This window comes from Mastigoproctus giganteus, chromosome 5, assembly GCF_048544385.1.
Source record: "Mastigoproctus giganteus isolate SK-2022 chromosome 5, ASM4854438v1, whole genome shotgun sequence".
Taxonomy (NCBI): Eukaryota; Metazoa; Arthropoda; class Arachnida; order Uropygi; family Thelyphonidae; genus Mastigoproctus; species Mastigoproctus giganteus.
In genome coordinates this window covers 12653851-12678274 of record NC_143579.1, presented here as the reverse complement: position 1 = coordinate 12678274, position 24424 = coordinate 12653851, and the positions used below count along the sequence as shown (strand labels likewise).

Here is a 24424-nt window from a genome sequence, read left to right as displayed (position 1 = left end):
ATCTTTATTGTGAAGTCGAGTTACAGCACAATATCCCATCACGGCGACGAGCGCCAGGGGTTCACATATAGATAACATAAGTACGGCGTACAAATACAAAAGGCTGCAAAATAAAGCGAACACATACAAAAAGGCTACAAAATTCCGATCATGAATGCAAAAGAAATACAAATACAGTATAAAAACACAGAGCTAGACACAAATATAGAAATAAATACAACTTTACAATACATCAGGGTTCAAGGGCTTTGATAAAGTTGTGTCTGTCCTTCTTCTTATTTATTATGCTGTCAATGTCGGCGTCCACACGGTTGAGGGCGGGGAGCATCTGCTTGGGAAGAAATCTCTCAGTGAGTACAAGCCTGTTGTGGTGAGCCACGAGTGCTGGTACCGACCTTAGGCTTGGCTGTGGAATCCTCCAAGAGCAAGCGTTCCAAATATTTGGAGATGATATCTGGCCTGTGATGAGTTTGGCTGTGAAGACCAGCCTCTTTTCCACGATCAGGAATTTCATCCTCGGGATGTCGAGTGCTTGTGCCATCATGGTGGTTGCGGTAGCGGGAGGTAGCCGAAGCTTGTTATTGGCCCATTTCAGTAGCCAGTATACAGCGGTGTACACCAGCTTGAGGTTTGTATATGCAGCGGAGGCCCATATTTCTGCACCATAGAGAATGGCGGGGTAGACGGTGGAGGTGATGAACCTTTTAACAGTGAGGGGATGTCGGACGTGTAGCAGCTGCTGCTTTGAGATCCACCGTAGACGAGAAAATCTGGTACTGATTTTGTCAATCTGGTTGACAAAGGATAATGGTGATAATGGACTTTGATCCCATCTGTACAATCCTGTGCAACCATTCACGAGCACAATACTCTGCCCACATCGTGTTATTTTCAAGCACGTTGATTCCGTCCGTCCTGTGTCGTGTTGGAGGTGATTAAGGCCAACGGTAGCCCAACACACTGTCATCTCGTAGTCCTAATAATGCATCCAAGAAGTGTACCTATATTTTTTCGAGGTTGTTGCTGCTCTGCAGCCAGGGCTAGCGCTAGCGTTTGTGGCACCTGAGGCAAAAACCTTGTAAACGCGCCTAATATCTTAACACGCATATATATGCAGTAGCGCATCTAGCAGCGCCTATTTTGGGCTGCGCCTGTGGCAAGTGCCCTGATTGCACATCCCTAGCGTCGACCTGTATGCAGCCCTTCATATATTTAAATAAAAAAGCAAACAAATAGTTCTTGTTATGAAGTATCATCTCGAGGTGTTGGTTTAAGTGCACATTTCCCCACCCTGCTAAGAATAGTCCCCATCGAATGACAGTTAAACAATCCATGTACTTGGTAATTTTAAAAATGTTTTCCACGAATTTTTATAATTCTCAGAATTCCTTCTTAATTATAGCATCGATTTGATGATTGAAATCACAGTTCTTTAAATTAGAACGACTCTTTTTGAGATTCATCATGTATCGGTTTCATTTATCACAAATCGCCAAAGGTAAAAAAAAAAAAAAAAACCTGGGGAGGTTGAAGGGGGGGAGAAAGATCATATATATACAGACAAAAACAATTCTGGGCCCTTTACCTATTTGTAAGCACTATTTGGTACCAATTGAAGAAAACAAGCAACTCGGAACCATTTCTCCAGAGTAATGGTCTAAATGAAAAATTTTCCAAATAATCTCTCTCTCTCTCTCTCTCTCTCTCTCTCTCTCTCTCTCTCTCTCAGGGTTACTCAGACATTTTTTTTTGGCTGGTGCAGCATAAGCCTCAGGCTTCCTTGCACCATATGGATAATAATAATAACTACTAGACCATGTTAATAGAGGATTTTGTATTCTGTAATTCATTTTTATAATAGTAATTCGGGATCCATTTTATCGATAGTTCGACTAAAGTCCCTGCACACAGCAAGCAAACCTTATCTGTAGCCAGCAAACCTCTTATCTGTATTATTATTGATATACTAAGATAAATTAGTAGGGCCATCCGATAAAAATCCATGTTTTTCTACAGCAACAGGATATTTAAAGAGTAATCGAACAGCTTATCACCAAACCAACCGTTGATTTTATTTTTTTCCCATTTTGCAGTATAATTTATTATTAAAACTACTCCATAATAATTCGGCTATACTCTTTTGTTCTTTCTTATAGCACACTGAACAGCATAAAAAAACTGGTAGTCAAATTCCTGTTATTTAAAAAAATTGAAAAAATAAGAATTTATAACTTCATCATGCTATTTTATATTTTTATTTAACGGCGAGGAGATTCCAGAACTCCTCAATTTTAACCAATATTTTAAGCTATGGGAAAGCTATCTTTATTCTAAGAGAAACACATTTTTTGCAAATTTACTAGTGAATAAAACCAACCAAACATATCAAACACCATGAAAAACCTAAGTATCCTGGCGGGATAAAAAATACCTCCCCCGCCTGAGACTCACTAATTCAGCTTGGCTGAATTAGTGAGTCTCTGAAAGAGACGTTGTTCTTGGTCTTTGGGACAGTATTGTATTCTTGTGACCATTTGGCAGCGGAGGTCATTACATCGGTGGCAGTCATACATAAGGTGCTGCCAGATTTCTTGCTCGCCGCAGGTACAGTTGGGATCGTCTGTAATTCCGAGTGAGGTCAACTTGGCCTTGATGGCACCATGCCGCTGCATACTCAAGTCAAGTCAAAGTATTTTATTATTTTTTGGCGGGCTCCAGGGTTTCCCCTATTCGCCGCTGAAAGTAATCCATACATTGTGTACAATTTATAATGATTAATTATACATAAAAAGACTATACTGTATACAATGATGGTACATAAAAGACTATATACAATGATGGTATATAAAAGACTATATACGATGATGGTACATAAAAAGACTATATACAATGATAACACATAAATAAATACTGGGCTTCGGAGTCCAGCAGATTGAAAAAAACATCAGGTAAGAGTAATCCAAAGAAACAGTCTAGCATTTCACTGAACCTCAGGAGCAAGAATTCTTTTCCTCCGTTTAAACAATTTCTCTGCATAGGTGAAGAAGGCAGTATAATATTCAGAACAGTTAACCAATCTTGGCAGTTCGGAGCAGTCAAATACATTTGTGAGAAGTTGAAAGCCCAGTCTTAAATCATCGTACAGGGGACAATGAAAGACGAGGTGCTCAACAGTTTCTTGAGCACCACAACTACAGATAGGAGTGTTACTTAATCTTAGTGAGAACAATTTAAAGTTAAGACTTCCATGACCGGTATATAAAAACGTAACGTATAAACCAGGATTGAATCAGTCCATTTTCTTGTCGTAATCAACAACCTCGGGAAAAAACTTAAAGGTCTCCCTACCCAAAGTAGAAGTAGACCAGGTATTTTGCCACGCTCTACAACATTCATTGATTATTCTTTTAATGTGTACATTTTCTTGCAAGTCAGTATTATAGGTTATACCATTTACAATCGCAGGAACATTTTTTCTTCTACAATATAAAAGATAGTGTAGCATTACTTCATATTGGATTGGCAGCCGCTGCATACTGGACATGTGGACATGTGTTTTTGTAAAGGGCGGCACCTAGAACATCTGTTCAACTCCGCCTCGTATCTCTGTGAAGAACAGTATCACTACAATTGTGCCAGATGTGTGTGACGTAGGTTTGTGTGTATTATGTGTGTGTTCTGTTGTTGTGTCTGGCCACTTGGCTACCCAGAAGCATCAATCACCTGGACAGATGATTCTGGGTACTCGTCCACACCATGGGAAGGCGGGCCAGTCCCAGTAATGCACGTACTGTCTCAAAAGAGACTCTGACCCACATGATGTTGCCAGCAGGTAGGTCAGGATCCTCTGGGGGCCCATTCCAGAGGGGCAGACAAAAAGAAAGAAAAAGAAAAAAAAAACCGCCCGTGGTGTTGGTAATGGGGGAAAAAATAATAAATTAATTTAAAAAAAAAATAAATAAATAAAAAAAATAAAAATAATAAAACAAAATAAAAAAAGAAAAGAAAAGAAAATATATATATAAAAAATAATAATAAAAATTTAAAAAAAAAAAAAAATATATATATATATATATATATATATATATATAATAAAAGTTAGTGTGGAGTGGCTGACTCCAAACAGAATGCAAGGAGGAGCAGGAGAGGAAAAAAAAAAAAAAAAAAACACCATTGTCTAATCCACTTCAGGCCCAATGCCAGGGGTGTTGACCACTCTATATGATCTCCTTCGAGAAAAGACTTCCATAGCAAAGTTGTGAAGAGCAAATAAACGTTCAGGGGTTTGGAGTAACTGGTCTAATTGGTTTTCTGATGTTGGGATGGTGGTCACTAAATCTTGTCTCAAGTCTTCGTACAGAATACAGTCAAAAAGAAGGTGCCTCCAGTTTTCCTTGGCTCCACAGTAGCACAGGTCAGTCGTGCAGAGGCCTAGTTGGTGCAGTTCTTCATTAAGAGAGCCATGTCCAGTAACTAGGAAGGAAGTCTCCATGGTGAGGGAAAGCAGGATTGGACCAAATTAGAAGATGTAAAGGTTACATCAGGAAGGAATCTTCTAGTAACCACTCCAACCTGGGATGTATCCCATCGGGTCTGCCAGATGTTTACTAACTCGTTGTAGCATCTGGCTTTCTCAGCTTTTGGGTCAGTGTCAAGATCAAGCTCGATGTCAAGGAACTTAGTGGGGATGCTGTTTTTGATTCTAAATACTAGTCCTCTGTAAGCAGCATACAAATCCAGAGCAAGAATTCCAGCTATGACTTGGATGGCTGCTGTAGAAACTGTTCTGCAAACTCTCAGGGTAGCCAGTAGCATTGTACGTTGGATGGAATTCAATCTGTTTCTCCTCTTGACTAAGCCAACTCGGTGAAACCAGGCACCGGCTGCATATATGACAATTGGAAGGAAGACTGCTTTATAGTACAGACGAAGTGTCCTCTTGGAAAGGCCCCAGTCATTCCTGGAGATACGAATAATGAAGCCAGAGAGCTTCTTGACTTTTGATCTGAGATGGGTGAGGTGTGGCAGGAAGCTCAGTTTGTGATCAATTACCACTCCAAGAATGGTAGCTTCAGTAACTATGGGTATCCGGATTCCAGAGATTTTAACCTGCGGTGGACGCCTGAGATCTAGCTTGTGCTTAAAGAGCATCATTTTGGTTTTACTTGGGTTAATGCGGAGTTTGTTCAATGCTGCCCAGGAGGAGAGATCAGACAGAACCAGATTGGCATTATGTTCAATGGCACTCCTAGATTTTCCAGACACAATGATGGTAAGGTCATCGGCAAAGGCAACAACTTTGGTGTTCTCAAAAGAACGGGAGAGCCAATTCTGTAGAACCATATTCCACACCACAGGCCCCAAAACCGACCCCTGGGGGCATCCCCGAGAGACAGGCCTGAGGACATGTTGATACTTAGATTTTAGGATAACAGTTCTTTCGGAGAAGTAGCTAAGGAAAAGTTTATATAATTGATGGGAACAGGAGGCAGACCGGAGGCGCTCCAAAGCGCTGTCCCACCAGACAGTGTAGAACGCTCCCTCAAAATCGACAAAGATTGCCAATTCAAACTTAGCTTCGGAGCCGCTGCATACTGTGTGTGTGTGTGTGTGTGTGTGTGTGTGTGTGTGTGTGTGTGTGTGTGTGTGTGTGTGTGTGTGTGTGTGTGTGTGTGTGTGTGTGTGTGTACTGTGTCGGGGTGGTTCCCAGGCATATGCCCATCTCCACCTAATTCTTTAAATAAAACAGATAACTGTAAAGTGGGCCTGAAACATAGCTAAGAAATTGAATATTCAAAACAAGAGCATTTTTAGATATAAATTACACTAATTATATCTAAAGAAAAATAGTCAAATTTTGTATAGGAAAGGTTAAACTTGTATTAAAGAAATGTTTATGAACTTAGTATGTTGTTTATGTCAGGTCACTCTGCCATCAGGAAACAGCTGATATCTTCAGCTGTAGGCTGATGCCCGACCCTGGGCACGTGGAGCCGGACCTGTCTCTACTATTGTATACTGAAGTGCAAGGCACTAACCTGCACCCAACAGAGGAAGTGCAATACTGTTGGGTGCCAACATCCCTGGTCTCAGGCCGCCCAAACCCGAGAACCAAGGAAAAAAAAAAAAAAAAAAAACCACCGTAGTGGTACATGTTCAGGAGCCACAGACCGGACAAATAGCTTCCCAGACTGAAGCACCCGAACCCAGATGCAATCATGCATGATTCACATATGCTGCCAACTCTAGATCTGAAAAGTTCCTTATGATTGTTCTTCTGGCAAACACAGCGGCAGCAAATCTCTGCAGAGCCCGGAAGCTAGATGCATCTTGTAAAAGGATCTCCACGTTATCCTCAGTAAAGGGAGAAACCTCGTCGAAAAGTCGACGACGCTCTGATCCATAAAAAGGACAAACAAACAACACGTGCGTCCAAGTTTCTGCATCACCACAAGAACACCACGGATCAGGCTCCAATCCTTTTTAAAATAGTTTGTCACGAAAAGATCCGTGTCCGGTCAATATATAACTTGTAAACATCGTAGGACAAAACCAAGAAGACACTGTCTTTGACATAGCAAAATCCGCCGCTGGAATAATTCTTCTTGTTGTCTCGCCAAATGCAGAAGAGCTCCATCGAATCCTCCACACGGCAATGAGGGAGTTCCAAATTCTGACTTTTTCCTCTTTAATGTTGGCAGTCAGGTCAATAGAGATGCCCAGGCACTGAGCCGAAATTCCTTTTCTTAGTGCATATAACATACCACGGTACAATACATATAAATCAACTGGAAGAGCACCTGCGATCACCTGCAGTGCAACCGTCGAGACAGTCCGAGGAGCATACAGCAATGCTAGCAACATAGATCTCTGCAGCGACATAAGTTGATTTTTAATTTTGACCTTGATCACAGCATTCATCCAAACTCCCGCAGCATATGCGACAATCGGCAAGAAAATGGTCTTGTAGTATAATAGCATCGTGCGTTTATTAAGACCCCACTCTTTCCTGGAAATACGCATCACGAAAGAAGTAAATTTCTTTAGTTTATCCCTCAAATGTGACACGTGCAGATGAAAACCCAGCCGGTCATCCAAAATCAAACCCAAATGCTTAATACTAGACACAAAAGGAACCTGCCTTCCATTCAACAGTACTCTGGGCGGGCGCTTGTAATCAAAGTGCTTTTTAAATACCATCATCCTGGTTTTCTTAGATGAGATCTTTAATTTGTTCAACACAGCCCACTCTGAGAGATTGTTCAAAATTTCCTGAATTTTCAGCTCCAATATGGCTCTAGAATCCCCAGCAACCCCCAGAACCAAGTCATCCGCATAAGCCACCTGCAAACACTGAGGAACCTGCAATCTGTTTAGCCATTGATCAAGAACCGAGTTCCAGAATATCGGCCCAAGGACAGAACCCTGTGGACATCCCCTGTTAACATACTTATCAAACATAAGGTGTTTTGCACAAACTCTCACAAGCCGATCACTGAAGTAAGAACGGATAACTCCATAAATATATCTATCACAACCAGAATCCCTCAGAGACACCAGCACACTCTCCCACCAAACAGAGTCAAAAGCACCTTCAAAATCAACAAAAACAGCCAGTACATACTTCTCAGGAGAAGAATTTATGTAGTTAATTAATACTAGAATTGCTTCCTCTGTTGAATGACCCTTTTTGAAGCCAAACTGAGAATCCGACACCATGTGACCCTCCGTTAAGCCTCCAACGATTCGAGGGACCAACAGTCTTTCAAATAATTTCCCAAGATTTGCCAACAAAGAGATGGGTCTATATGCCCGAGGATCAGCCTTAGGTTTCCCAGGCTTGTGAAGGATCTTGAGCAGTGCTATCTTCCAGGATCTCGGGAAGGTCATCTCGAGAAAGCATTTATTGTACATTTGTAATAATATTTGTGGACAATTATCAAAGAACTTAATTATCATTTTATTTTCAATCAAATCCAAACCCGGGCATTTTTTAACACTTAACTTAGCAATAGCAGCTTCAAGCTCTGACAAGGAAAAAAGACTTGCCTCCGCTGGGCCCTCGTACATGACATTATCCATACGTATTCTGGATTGTTCCTGCGTATCCAATTCAGTCTGATCCTCGGGGAAAAGATTCTTAATTATTTGTTCCACAGTATCATACCAATTATCAGTCTCCTCTCCCTCAGACACAACAGTATTATAAATGTCTCCGTGCATAAGCTTGTTTCGGGAGATCTTGTAGATCAGTCCCCAAGGATCCGAATTGCCCACCTCCCGAACCATACTCTGCCAGCAATCAATTTTTACTCGAGCAATTTCCTTGTGGTACTCACGACGCAGTGATTTATAGTTATCCTGAAATTGCTGTACATCCCGGTCCGACAAATGCCTATTACGCTGCAACTCTTTCCTAGCTTTAAACACCTGAGATCGTCTTGTCGACAACTCCCGAGACCACCAAGGAACTGGAGTCACTTTAAGTTGCTTCCGTGTAGTACTCTGTATCATTGCTTGATATAAGTGATACTCTACATGGGCCACAAATTCCTGTGCATTAAAATTATTCAAAGTAGATGTGTTACGGTCACTGTATATTGATTTGAGATAATTGCCAAACTTATCCCACTTCATTTTTTCCATTGAGAATCTTCTCAAATTCCCAATACTAGACTTCTCCTGCACAGGTTCTGGCGCAATATAGAAGGAAATAGCATTATGATCACTGTTCACCAAACCTGGGCTCACATCCCAGTGAAGAATCCGTCCCTCATAAGCCGATGAAACAATGGTCACATCAATGTTCGACTCGCCGTTACAGGTAGAAAAGGTAAACGGCTTACCTGGTAAATTCTGGACACTCAGATTATACAACAAAATCAAATCCTCCAAAAGAGACCCACGAACATCAAGAACCCCACTATACCAAAAATGAGATTTAGCGTTAAGGTCAGCCGCCAAAACCAATCCTCGCCCAGCATACCTCGAGCAGATTCTATCTATGTGATGCAATAAGATCTGGAAATTTTCCGCAGGAGAACAGTATGCCGAAACCAAACAAAAGGAGAAGTTCATCAGTGACACAGAGACACACGTAACACAGGCAGAAGACAAACCAGAAATAGCAGTTAATACAATATCCTGGTTTATTACAACAATAGCCGACTTAGGAGGGACTTCAGAAACTGCAATTATTCTGCATGATGTTGGATAACCTGCTATTATGTGATCATGTCCTCCCACCCGTGCCGTATAATAAGGTTCCTGGATACACACAAGATCATAATTGCCCTCAAAGGCGGCAACCCTAATTTCATCAGCAACAGCACGAGACCTCTGTCCATTGATTTGTAAAATTTTTAGACACTTGTAATTATTAGAATAACCTGTATTGGCAATCATAAGGTTTGTATGCTTTGTTTGTATATTCTGGACATTTATTATCTCGAACTGAATGATCATGGTCTCGACCTCTTCTCTTACAGTTGATACACTTAGGGGAACTGTCCTTGTTGGGACATTCATTGAAAATATGTCCACTATTTGCACAGTGGCCACATGATACCGTTTTGTGTGAACAATTCTGCGAAGAGTGGCCATAGCCAAGACAACGAAAACACTTGCTAACCACAGTGAACTTCCTAAATCGGTGCGATCCAAAGCCCAAAAAGATTCTGTTGTTCTTAAACAACCATTTATAAAGACGTGGGCTGAATCCAATGATCCAGTTAACGACATTAGTTCCAGAGCCCGAACTAAACCGAAATGAAACTTCTTGATTAACCTCCCCCTGAGTGACATTGTAGTCCTGAAAGTTTTTGTAGTACAAATCCTCCAAAATGTCCTGTTTGGTAAAATCCTTAGGAACTCCGTAAATTAAAACAGTTGGATTAGTAAATTTTGGTTTCTCAACCGACAATCCTGCTTGTTTAAAAGTTAAATTCTCAGTTATCTTACATGCATCTTCTTGGCAAGTTGTCTCCAAAAGTACTGCTTTATTACGCAAAAGACGAATACTTTTAATTTTCATGTTTTTATATTCTTTTTTAATCTCCTCAGTTACTGTCGATTTTACGGTCTGACTCGAATCAATCTCAGAACCCTCGGCCGGACGAAAAATAACTATATTATTAGGATCAGACCGAGACCCAGAAACTCCACGAGCAAATCCGCGAGTACTCTCACGATCCCCTGCTGATTTCAACAAAACCTGTTCATCTACCACAGACAAGCCACCTTCAACAGCCTTTGCAAACGTTTTAGATCTGGGATATAATCTCCCAGCCACAGTTTGCGTCTTCACCAAATTGTTAAGAAGTTCAACTCGAGTCTCAAGCTCAGCAGAGTGAACCTTCAGCCGTTCATTATCTACAAGTAAAGTTGTGGTCACTGCCTCCAAGTCCGCCCAAAAACCCAAAATACGACTAGAAGCAACACTCGTAACCCCACAGGATTCAGAAAACAAAAAATCCGTGAGAGCCTTCTTAACTTTAGATACCGCAGAACAAAATCCCAAGACCTCCGAAACCTGTCCTGAAGTAGGATCATCATCAGAAGGTGGACTCAATATAGATTCCCATCTCTGAGTCTCTCTCACACCCTGATTCTTTTCAGAAGTAGGCGACTTCAAAGAAGCAACCTCTGCATCTCCCTCAAGCTCCACAGAAGCGGATGATTCCACAATAAGCTTCGAGGGGCGATCAACATTGTCTTTGTCTGTATCACTATTTTTATCCCTGTCTCCATGAACCACAACCCGAGGAGTCAAGGGAACCTTACGACCTTTTAATGTTTTAAACACCTCAGGAGATTTAATCAAAGATGACTCCGAGTCAGAAGAAGTACATCCCTCAGAATCATTTTTACATTGATCCTTTTCAGTAGGAACAGATTTTTTGCGTTTGTTCTTACTCTTGTCACCCTTAGAATTTCCCTTTATTGATTTGACTGCGCTTTTACCCTTATGTCTCTTGGGGGCTTCCAGTTTATCCCCAGCCTCACCAGAAAACTGATCGCAACCATCCATTTCAACCCGAAGGACCAGGAGCACTATCTTCTGGAATCAAAGGAAACATACAACCCCTTCACAAAATTCGCCAATGACCTGTTTGAGAGACGGAGAACAAGCCTACCACCATAACATGACTCTCCCAAAGGAAAAGTCACCACTCATATGCCAACGGAACTGACCATACCAAACTAACCCGTGGAAATCCACCACGCCTTCATGACTATGAATCGCGGACGGGATCCTCCCACGAATGATCCTAACAGCTTGGAAACCAATACTGGGATGCTGTCCGTAGCCTAGTGGTCAGGCGCGCGGGTGCATAAGTACACGTGCCTTGAGTGACCTGGGTACAAGCCCGTGACTACTGAATACGGTACTGTTTCTTGTATTCTGTGTATCTTGTAAAACTCCTCTGACCGTTTGGTCGTCCCGGAGTATAAACAGAAAATTTATTTATTTATTATCTATTTTACTACTGCCTGTCAACCGGCAGCTATTGCCAATGTGCCGTAGAGGCGATTTGAGCCGGCTCCCTTGCCGACCACTGTTCCTCCCCTTCTCTGGGCAGGGGGAGTGGACGGCCTTGCTGTTCCCCCACTTTCCCCTCTGGTGGGGCATGGGCATGCCCCACTGTAACTGGAGTTGTCTTCCCTATCGGCTCCATATTTCTGTCTATCTTTTCCCCAGTCTTCAGTCTCCCCCTACTGTACCTGCACGCAAGTGAATGTGCCACACAAACTAAATTCAATTATATAAAATCAATTTCGCCCACCATTTTTGGCTTTCTCCTAGCTAAAAAGGTGATCGCGTAGCCTAGCGGCTTCCCCGCTACGCGACGCGATCACCTTTTTTTTTTTTTTTTATGTCCCAGCCACTGAAATCTCAGGAAATTAGGCGGCAGGACCTGCCCGAGTAAATGTTAAACTACTGGGTACCTGGTCTGCCTCCACGGGGCGAAAGTGGGGCAACGTCGGACATAAGTAGAGGTCTGGCAGCTAAATGGCCAGAAGAACAATGGTACACGATACCACACATTTCAAGGTCCATACACTTTTAAATCTCTGGCTTTTACAGTGAACTGTATCACCAAACAATGTACACTACGCGAAGATAAGAGAAACCCGTGGTGCCGTCTGACCCTAAATACACTTTACTCTTACACACCAAATCGCATGTAGAATGTAGAAATAACATGTTAAGTTCGTTTCCATGTCCATGCATTTTGGTGCATTTCAAAATTACCTTTTTTAAATTCGCCCATTTAAATTTTTATTTATCAATTGTAGCTCGATTTTGTATTCTGTTGAGCAACCTGTTTTTTATGAAACAGCACGGAAAGAGCTTCACCAATTTTTCAGTTGTGCTACTACTGATTATATTCACTCTCCGAAACGTTGCTCATAAAAATGGAACTAGTCGTTATATAGAGAATTTATTCAAATGAAGTAAAAGGTAAATTCTTTCTTGACTGAAATGGAAATGCAGTCCCTTCGATGTAACTGTCTCCAAACTCCAAACTACCTAAAAGAGGTTCTTATGTTTCTAAACGATCTCCTTCTTAAAAGAAAGGGAAAGACCTCTCACAAAGCTCTTACAACAGAAATTTATTTCTGAACAATCACTGAACATTGTTTCTGTGAACTTACCACCCTCACTCAAATCACTATTTAAGACAAATTATTCAAGTTATCTCTTCTACATGCAGCTTCTGAACGAATGATACAATACCCTCTTTCTTTTATATCCCAAGAAACAACAGAAATGTAAACAAAAGCAGTGTGTAAAAATTCAATAAAAGACAGAGACAGTTTGATGTGCCGGGAGTTTAAATAGCCAACAACGGACAACAACTCCAGATGGTGCAGTTGGTCGGTGTACGTTCGGAGAATGACATGGCAAAACACCAAATTATTGGTTATTATTTTCTTCAGCTATGGACTTGACTGTTAAGTGTTATAAAATGCACCAACTTTCTCAAAGCTCCGTGTACATATTGTTCTAAAGTAGACATCGGACTTGCTGAAGATTATCTTGGGAACCGGACTAAGATTAGAAAGTTGATGTGCTGTGTTCCTAGATCTGTTATAATAGTTATAATTATATTTCAGAAACAGTTAGGCTTGCAAAGGCTGACTCAGAGAAATCACTGGCTAAGAAACCAAAGAAACGGGACGTTGATCAAATAAAATTGGACACTTACTTATGCGAGGACGTCATTGATAAGCCAGATGATTGATTGAATAGGTATGGTATTTTGCATCGAAAATGGCAGAATGATGAAGGGATATAAGGAGAGATAACAAAAGATAATACAAGATTGGGAGAGTAGTTAAATATGTTTGTATTATCTTTAAGCTGCGCTCCCTTAGGGCATCTTGGGTGTGCTTCAAGGATGGTCAGATAAATGACATCTATGTCTTAATGCTACACAGTTTGTTACGTTAGTTTGGACGCCCCCGTCACTGTGAATGCCATATTTTTTCTGTTGCTGCGCATCCCTTCTGGCACACATAGGAGGGCCAATGTGCTCTATTGTTCAATAGACGCATCAGTACCAATCCTAACCTTATGCCAACAACAACGAATAATTTAAATTTAGAAAATCATAATCTGTTTTTTCATTTGGCTGACCGTCGTATATTAGTGATAATTTGAAATTCAGGTAAGAGAGATGGACGAGTCAAAAGATTTTGACTCGTCCATTTACCTTTTAATTTATTTTTTTATAATTTTTATTTATTCCTTCTGGGTTTATCTCATTGTTTCCTTCTTACCTTCGCACAAATAATAGGAGAGCTACCTTCTCCAAAAGCGGTATCTGAATCCAGAAATCGCCTAAAACACAAAGACAACAGAGATTTCTTTGGTACTTAAACAAGATGTTTTGTCATACTTTAGAAATAGCATTGTCTATTTGTATAGTGTGACAAAACTATTGTAGTCCCCTAAAGATACTTCTAATACTTGGATACTTATATGTTCTATCGATGGGAGAGAATTTCATAGGATTACTTTCTTATTTTGTCCTTTGGATAAGAACTGATACAATAGTTTCCAAAAATAGGAGTATTAACAGGAAGTGAAAAACTTGCAAATTCAGATTGAATGTCAAATGACATTTAGACATCACGTATACTGTCGATGTTATTCTGACATTTCGTGAGTAGAAAAATAATTGCATGATTATTTTTCTACTCACGTTAAAAGGAAGCTGTTAATCGTGATTTCGAAAAGCATTCCAAAAGCATGTTTTTCTTGTATGCGTATATTTTATTTAAGATAAATAAGATGAAAAATAACATCAGGTTATGGAGAAAAGACAGTTTTGTAGACAATTTTTCACAATAATGGACCATGGTACATTCAGTCTACAACAAATCCTGCAGTCAATGTAATCTCACTTAAAATGTATGATTTTTTTAACTTTAAAGAGAACACAACAAGAATACAAATGTAGTGGTTGTTGATCATTATACCATTATACTAAATGCGCTATTATAATCCAAGTTTCCAAGAGAAAAAAAATCCTCGTCTTGTGCATAAGATTCGCACAAAGAGAATTCTAAATAAAAGACACAAAAATGGGTCTAAAGAGCGTTACCACAAGGAACGTTAGTAGTAGTATGGTGCAGCGAATGCCCATGTCTTTCTTGCACCATACGGTGCAAGAAAGACATGGGCATTCGCTGCACCAATCAAAAAAAAAAATTAATAACTCGCCTATTTGATTCCTCCTCAAGTAGGTATCTATTCAGCTGGGCCTTGAATTTCCACAAGATGACAGCCTCAAACACCCATGGAGGCAACTTATTCCAATAATTAACAACTTGCTGACTAAAAGAAAACTTCCTGCAGTCTGGCCTAAACCTCTCCCTGTCGTAATCTGAATTTATGGCCTCTAGTTCTGGAATCATTTATAAAGTAAAAATTCCTCATTCATTTTACTTTCATCTCTCAGTCTTATACATCTCAGCCAAATCTCCTCTAAATGTTCTAGTTCCAATGCTCTGTAGCCCACATATTCGAAATCTTTCCTCATATAGACGCTCTTTAGTCAGTCTCGCTAGGCATGTACCTGTCTTTGGACCTTTTCAAGAAGCTCGTTGCCTTTTTTTTTTCTCTCTTAGGTACTGTGTCTATACACAGTATTCTAAAGGTTAATTGCCTTATGTAGTGGGATTATTACCTTCCTCAACAAGAAAATGTACGATAAATCTTCGATACGGTACCATGGGCCTTTCTCTGCCCCCTGTCTACACTGCTTAGAAAACTTCATATCCGACCGTATTGTAACTCCCAAATCTCTTTCTTCCTCTATTGTTTATAGATCACCCTAACAGATCAGTAAGTTATTTTGGAGTTGGCAACATGCCTTGCGATCCATTCCTTGAGGTCATCCAGAGACTGAATATTTCCTTGATAATAAACCCTATCCTTGAGATGTCCCCATAAATAAAAGTCACGAGGGATTACAGTACGAAAAGCAAAGTGGCCAAACTTTGGTAAGTACCGAAATGATCTAGTCATCATCTTAAAGGACAAAAAATTCAAATTATTATATTAGGGTCACCCGGTAATTTCTTACATATGCCCGTATTTGCGTCTGTAAATTGAGTGTGTTCTCTGATCGATTTTCCTGTTTTTCTGGACGAAAAATCCAGAGAAAAACCTTGCTAGCTACGCTTGAGACCGACTAACTCAGCCACTGGGTGAAAAGAGCCCATTAAAGTTCCTCGCGTAATCGACGGGATTCGAACCGTGCTTTTTTTTTGGACGAAAAACCTTGATAGCTACGCCTGAGACCGGCTATCTCAGCCACGGAATGAAAAAAGCTCATTAAAGTTCCTCACGTCACCGACGGGATTCGAACCCGAGTCTTTTCCACGCGGTGTGGGGAGGACGGTGACGATTCCACTGTGCAACCCGCGCACACCATCTTAAAGGAAAGAAAAATCATACTGGTTTTAAAATATCACTGTAAAACTTACCTGTAAAAGGTACACGTTTCGAAACCACGTCAATAATAGCTATCGCAATTGGAACGACTCTTATTGATGCCTTCTGCTGGGAGGTACTAAATAAAGCGCCTGTTTCTGTGAAGTACCTCGTCATTTTGCGCGATCTCTTTTGGGAAAGGGAAGACCTATATATAAATTTTTCAAAACATCGATACTCCCAAAGAACAGCAAGGGAGGGGGGGGACCTATTGTTTTGGCAAAACTGTTTTAACAACAAAATTTGTGGACGCTCGCCCTATCCACAATACCAGGGGCCCTTGTAGTTTAAATACGAGCTACCCAAATAGCTGTCGGTAATAATCATACAATTTCATTGATAGCAGTTGTCAATCGGCAGAGACTAATGAGAGATAATATCATAAAAAGAGAGTGTCAATTTATCAATCTATCGATCGAACGTAGGTAAAGTTTTCTGTAGCGTTCAAAAATTCATTTAGTTAAGTGTTATACAACTATAAAAGTGTGCAGAAAAGACCAGAAATATCAGCTGCAGACAGCACGAGTCGCGGTAAGACGCTTACGTGTTTTGAAGAGGTATGCACTACTACTACATACAGTATAAATCATCTAATTCTGTAGATTAATGGAGTTCTTGATATACGTGAGTCGCCATCTAGTGGCTTCCACTTAGCCCACTGCTGGAAATAAATTTATTTGAACTTCAATCTGAATTTTAACTGCTCCATCCTGCTGTCTCCGAACCGATAAAATACTGTAGTTTCTGTTCGGGATGCTGTTAATTTATGGCTCTCTCGACTCAAGTTGTACCTCGGCAAGCTGCACTCGAAAAGGTTTTGCACTGAATCTCGCAGTGTCGGACTTTCTCATTTTGTTTATTTCCTTATTTTATTTATTTATTTTTTTGTTTATTTTATTATGTGCAAAAACTTCGCTGGTACCCAGAATTAGATCCTCTGGCTATGGAATTTGCTTCTGTCCGCTAGTGTACCATTATCTCCAGTGGACATGGGATTTTTAGATTGGTCTTTGTACCAATCAGTATACGTGACGTTAAGGCTCGCCTCCTCATGGCAGGGACAGGAGTTTGGAAGCAGCTTACTTAATGTTAACTACTTCTTGGCTACTTCCTGGCAATATACCTTACAATGTACACCACAACCCTACACTTTTCACACGACTGACTTTAAAATTACGTATCTTGCCTATGATATCAGAGGAAATGAACTCACGTTAGCCTACTTTTACCCCCGGGGACTCACATCTGGTGAGTATGGGCTTGGCACACCCAGGGTCCTGAGCTGGATATCATCATTCTTCTCTTTCTTGGTGATTCCTTTCTACTTCTCTCTCTCTCTCTCTCTCTCTCTCTCTCTCTTTCTCAGGGTAACTTGGGAATTTTTTTTTTCGCTGGTGCAGTATAAGCCTCAGGCTTCCTTGCACCATATGGCTAATAATAATAATAATAATAATAATAATATGCATAAGCACCTATTGTCTTCACCATGTCCATCTGTCCGTCAGTCCGACCGCATGTAACACCTCCACTCCCAGTGGACGGATTTTCATAAAATTAATTTTAAGAAAAAAACAGAATGCGCCCGAAATGCAACGCACTGCGTTCATTACCTAACTTGTAATGGGAGTATGTTATCAGATATTTAGACATTACTTAATAAGAAAAAGTTCAATCGATATCACATTTTCAGCGTATGTTTCGTTAGTCCCTGGTTCTTGGAAAATTTTCAGGTCTCGAAGGGAATGAGGGCGAGTTCTCATCGCCCTCGTTCCCTGACCCCCCCCTAATTGGCATAAATGAAAGTATGCTTTTGCATTAATCGAAGAAAAATGCGCATTGCTACAGAATTTTCTACACATTTCCTGTTGGTTCCCTGGGACGGGTCTAAATTCAATTCATAGCATTCCCTCCCTAGTTGTCCCTACAGGAATTTTGCTAGAAATTTGCAACAAGAGCTCTGATCCATTTTAAAATTTCAATGCCTACTTAGAATATTTAGAGAATCATTGTACTCGAGTGGTCACGCGCGCGGGTGCATAAGTACAAGTGCCTTGAGCGACCAGGGTTCAACAGTATATTCAGCAGTACCCGTGACTTAGGGCTTACAATACCGGTCAAAACCTTAATACCGGTATTTCGGTACTTTTAATTTATGAAACCGGGATACCGGTGTTAATACCGGTATTCCAAATTCATCATTTTCTGAAGGAGAAAGACGTTTTATTAAGCGAAGTATAATTTTCACTATAGTATCTTTACTGAGTCTGGGAGAGAGAGCAAAGAATGGGGATAAGGAATTAAGAAGAGAGCAAAGAGTGCAGTTAAGGAATTCTTCACATATATAAATGCAAAGAACAGAAGGACAAATCAGATTGGACCCTTATGTAATGGACGTGGGATAATATTCGATAACATTTTAGAAAGGCTTTTGATACTGTTGCGCATGGAAGACTGCTGCACAAATTGGAGCAGTGTGGCATTGGAGGCAAATTGCTGCTATGGATAAAGGGATGGTTGAGTGGCAGAAGACAGAGAGTGGTAATCAATGGACACTGCTCAACGTGGACTAATGTTATTAGTGGAGTTCCTCAGGGTTCAGTGTTGGGTCCATTGTTGTTTTCTGTATTTATAAATGATATAGATGATGGTATATCAAACTTAATGTCCAAGTTTGCAGACGATACAAAGGTTGGCAGGGTTGTTAAGGACACTACTGATGCTATGCTGCTGCAACAGGATCTGGAAAGGTTGAGCAGATGGGCTGAGAGGTGGCAAATGAAGTTTAACATTGACAAATGTTAAACTTCATTGACAAATGTTAAAGTACTACATATGGGAAACAGTAACCCCAGAGTAACGTATCAACTCTGTGGTACTACGCTGACAGTGGTAGAGAATGAAAAGGACCTGGGGGTAATTGTGCAGGCAGATATGAAGTTCTCAGAGCAGTGCAGACGAGTGCAAGAGTAGCTCATGGTGTCTTGTCAATGATATACAGGAATTTTTCTAGCAGGGATAGGGATGTGATTATTCCCTTGTATAAGGCATTGGTCAGGCCACACCTTGAGTACTGTATACAGGTCTGGAGGCCTTATTTCAAGAAGGATGTAGAGCTGCTGGAACGAGTGCAGAGAAGGGCAACAAGATTAGTGAATGGAACAAAGGGTTGCTCTTAAAAAGAAAGGCTTAAGTTTTGCAAATTACAGAGTCTGGAGACGAGGCATCGGCGAGGTGATCTGATAGAGGTGTATAAGGCTTTGAATGGCTTGAGCATGCTCAATGCCGATGGGATTCTTCCTCTTGCTCAGAATAATCACCTGAGAGGGCATAAATTCAAATTGAGGAAAGACAGATGTAGGATAGACGTGAGGAAATTTGCCTTTAGCCAGCGGGTGGTTGGTGGAACAGACTTCCATCCCTTGTTGTGGAGGTTGATAGCCTAAATAAGTTTAAGGCTCAGCTGGACAGGTATTTCGAACGAACAGAGGGGTGAAGTGGAAGTGGGTTTTTTTTTTTTTTTTTGGCTGATGCTGAATAAGCTTGCTTTCTTGCATCATATGCCTCTACTAATGCTAATGCTAATGCTAACATAGCTGAAGTTGCAGATGAACTGAACAGTTACTTTGTATCGATATTTACATTAAAAAAAACCCCTTTGTGTCAATGAGATATTATGGAAGTGAAGTTGAAAAAAAAATGTAATTAATGATGTTGAAATTTCAAATGATTATTTAATGAGAACTTTCGTGCAGGTGAGTAAGGCTCCTGTGGTTGATGGCATATACCCTATAATCTTAAAGAAGGCGGCAAGTGAGTGCATTGAACCATTAAGTCTAGTTATGAGCGCATCACCGGACAGGAGAGATTCCGTTGGATTGGTGTAAATTGGAACATAAAGGCGGTTCTAGGAGTGTACCGACCAGCCATTCTAACTACAGTTGTAGGGAAAATCATGGAGGCAATGATCAAGGGTGGAATTCAGGATCATTTTGATGGAAATGGAATTCTGTAGGATACACAGCATGGTTTTGTAAAGGGAAAATCATGTTTAACAACTCTGGTTAGCCATTTTGACAGGTCACTCGTGAGCTGGATTTAGGGAATAATTTCGACATTGTTTATTTGGATTTCAGCAAAGCATGTGACATAGTCCCAAATGGGTGGTTACTTTATAAGTTGGAGCAGGCTGGAATCATAGGGAAAATCCTTAGATGGATAGCACGATGGCTTCAGGGCACCAGACAGAGGGTTTTGATAAATGGTTATTCCTCAGATTGGGTTAAGTAGTGGGGCTCCCCAAGGATCAGTATTGGGACCACTGTTGTTTTTTATTATCTTACATGACATCTATGAAGGGATGGAGGGCGTGAGGTCTAAACTTGCAGATGATGTAAAGATGAGTAGAATAGTTAACGATCGCCGCCAAGCAGAGCTTCTTCTTCAGAGTGACCTAAAGAGACTTCCGGGATGGTCAGAAAAGTGGCAGATGTGCTTTAATTCAGCAAAATGCAAGATACATCTGGGGAACAGCAACCCCAAAATAACATACACTTGGTGGAGTTTGTTTGTTATTTAGTTTTTAGGAGCATTAGCAACTAAGGCCATATTGCTCCGGGGTTATGCGGTGGTCATTCCCTGACCTTTCCGCATCCTCCGTATTTGATGGTCACGGGCTCAAACCCCGGTCTAATCAAGAAGCATGTGTTAAGCACTTCTGCTCCTGCCCACCTGGCTACGGGGGCGCTCTTGGTGGAGTTGAACTAAACTCAGTAGTGGAGGAACGGAACTTGGGAGTTACGATACGGTCAGACATGAAGTTGTCCGAGAATTGTGGACAGGTTGCAATGTTGCATGGTGTCCTATTGATGATTTATCGTACATTTGCTAGTAGAGATAACGACGTCATAATCACATAAAGGTGATTTTATAATCTTTATGTGATTAAATTACAAACGATTATTATTTTTTAATTAATACCGAAAAAACGGTATTTTTTGTATCAATACCGGAAAAAATGACCGGGATCCCGGTATTGTAAGCCCTACCATGACTGCTGAATACGGTACAGTACTATTTCTTGTATTCTCTCTACCTTATGAACTCCGTGTAGTCGTTCCGGAATATAAACAGAAAATTTATTGATTTTGTAACAATTTTTCATGCTAATAGTTAACTTATTTTGTTAAAAATCTCGAATTATTGCTATTTGTTAACGAGTCCGAAACGTAACTCACTGGCACATTAACTAACTCGAGTTTTTTTTTTTTTTTTTAATTACTTTCCAAAACCTTTTGCACAGGGCTAACAGGTGTTTACTTCTAGACCTGGCGCATTATGGCCTCAGTTGCCAATGCGCCATTAAACACCCAACCAACTTCTAGACCTGCACTGAGTTTGAGCCATTCTATTTAAACACATAAGTGTAATGATTTTTCGTAACCTGCCGTTGATCGTTCTCAAAGAAGGCCAGTCCATTTTGTTCAAGGACAGCTGGCAGCAACTGTGGAAAATCCAATTCGATAATCAAGAAGGAATACTATATCGCATTGCTTAAAATTTAGAAATACATGCATATATAATACAAGCTATTTGCTAAATTTAAGGAAAAACCTTTCATTATTCGTGGTCAGTAAAGTAACATTCAGTTTCTAGGTTACATATGGTATACTACAACGCTAATAAACAAGAAAAGGACTGATCAGGCAAGACGTAGCCTAGAACAAGAGTAACAAAAACATCAGTGATACACAACAGCAAGCACTAAGGAGAAGACAAGGTTGGTCCTGATATATCCACAGTATACGACGGGGGGGGCTGAAGGAACTTTTGAAAGGTACTATTGAAGGAACTATTATTAGAACAAGGACTGATCCAAGACACTTTACCGTCTAATGAGAGATATGATTTTATATTTTTATCCTTACAGAAGGAAGGATAAAAATTCGGTTTCGTGGTCCTTACAGTAATGTAATGAGCAAGAAAAGGGCTGATCAGGCAGGACGTAGCCTAGAACAAGACTAACAAAAACATTACAGTAATACACAACAGCAAGCATTAAGAAGATAAGGTTGGTCCTGATATACCCACATTTACGACGGGGGGAAGGAACTTTGAAAGGTTAAACTTAAACTTTCAAATTACAACTAGAACTGATCCTAGACACTTTGTCGTCTAATAAGAGATTTGAATATGCTTTGATATTCTCATCCTTACCCAAAGCCATGTCTTATTTGGCTTATACCTAAATTCGATACCATTAGTACTTCTCATGTACACAAGTATTATTTATGAGGCAGATATCAATATGAGGCCAGATACCAGAACAGGCGTTGTCCACCTTTCGCAAGTGGCGATCGCCTGGTCGCCTCATGCATCACCCCAGTACTGATTAGAATTATCTAATAATCAAATTTTGAAAGTCTATGTACTTACTGATATGCGAGAACACAAAAAATTTCCTTTCCTTTAAAAGAAAATCAATAATTGCAGTTAAATCCCGTTATAACAAACTTCTTTGAGTGCAAGGATCATTTCGTTGTGATGAATATCTCTAAAAATTATTTTCAAATAATCATTATTTGTATAAATAAATTATACTGCAATTTTCTAATATATATAAACAATAATTTCTGCTTTATTTTATTAACATTATCGACGTGAATATCAATAATAAATAAATAAAATTGCAAAATACGTGCAATACAAAAGTAAAATTAATTTGTAGTTTACTTATGGATGGGTGATGGACACACATCATTTCTACTCCCAAGCTAGTTTTAAATGCATCGTTTTAATTATATCTCATATTGTGAATACCTTCACAACGAGTTGCCACGGTATTTTACTTATTATCTTTACTTATACTACTACTCAGACGGCACCATTTAAAAAATAGTATGGGATAAAATACTGAGTTATCAACGTACTGTCCCTATTAAACTTAGGAAAGCAAAAAGGTGTAGGATAGTGATAGTAAGAGAGGAAGAAGAAGAAATGCCGTCGAAAGAGGAAAGGAACAGTTACTCCTCACACTCAACCACTAAACGAATCCACTCATAAATCCCCAATAGGCAACGCTTCCCCATTAGGAAGACTGTTGTTACGTAATTGCGGTAACGAGGGCCCCATCAAGACCTTCCCCTGACGGTACCGTTTCGGAGCTTGTTGGCTCCTTACCGTTGGGTGGACAGATACCCTGTTGTTGCCATAGTGACAACCCAGTTATGAAGTATAACTACAATATGAGAGATGCCTGATGGTCTGCATAGTTTAATCTAAAAGATCTTTCTTGGTTAAATGCCTAAGAGTATGAAGGAGTTTATTTATGCATGGGTTATGCATTAAAACATAAATAAAACGATGCATTAAAACTACCTTGATAGTAGAAATGATGTGTGTGCATCCTTCATACTCTTAGGCATTTAGCCAAGAAAGATCTTTTATATTAAAAATAATTTGTTCAAAGCGTCTCGTTCTGAAACCATCTTTTATTTTTTAAGAAATACCACACATTCAGATATATGATATACAGTAATTTTTTCACATATTAATGGGTTAATTTTGTTTCAAATGTTTAACTTGCCCTCCCACTATAACACGAAAATTCAACTTTAGTATCATCTAAAATATGAGTGCGTTATAAATTAAAAAAAAAGTAAAGAAAGTAAGTAATTGTCCGAAAAGGTGGCAAACGTAGTAAATTAATATGGGTGTGGCAATTAATATTTATAACATGGTCTACACAGTCAGTTCCATCCATACTTTTTCAATTATTTTTCATTAATTTTACACGAGTCGATTTTAGGCGTAGGCGAAGTTTGAAAATGAATTCATTGTACTGAAAGAAAAAAAAAAAAAAAAAAATCGCTGAAATTATTCAAAAACCATTTCACAGTACTGATAGGAAAGTCGGCCATTTTCGTTAAAACGGTATTTGCAACGGAATTTTATAGTAAAGTACTTGATGGCTTATTTATTTAACAAACGCAGAAGGTTAAAATTATTTACATATTAAGATTCTGCCGTTAATAACTTAACTGCATATTATTATTTTTTTATCAATTTCCTTCCTACCTGATGCTTTCAGCAACTATACATTTTGCATATTTCTGCCATCAGATGGCGCCAGCGTACCGTATCGTTTATTAAATAGAGACCTCAAATTATTCACCGTAGCAATAGCAACAAACTTAAGGTGTCGAGTGGTTAGAAACTGTATAACTGACTTCACGTGCTGTCCTCGTTCCCGATAATGTTGGAGAAAATTTTGGCAACATCTCTGTTCTCAGTGTTCCTGTTTTTTGCATTATGTTGTGCAAAGCGCCATTCTTCAGGACATTCCAGATGGACAGGCCGGCACTCAAGTGTTACGAGACCGTTGTCTCCAGTGAGTAACAGTTTTGACAACCTTAATTT

General features: G+C 39.9%; 1 protein-coding gene across 1 annotated transcript in view; it reads left to right on the top strand.

Annotated features, from left to right (window-relative positions):
- Positions 1 to 24178: 24178 nt before the first annotated feature.
- The window catches only part of LOC150085177 (WAP four-disulfide core domain protein 1-like), a 95700-nt gene continuing 95454 nt past the window's right edge, over positions 24179 to 24424 (top strand). Inside the window, exon 1 of the mRNA XM_090373069.1 lies at positions 24179 to 24395. Within this exon, the coding sequence (XP_090229195.1) occupies positions 24261 to 24395 (135 nt within the window). The 5' untranslated portion in view covers positions 24179 to 24260. The remainder of the gene's footprint in view (positions 24396 to 24424) is intronic.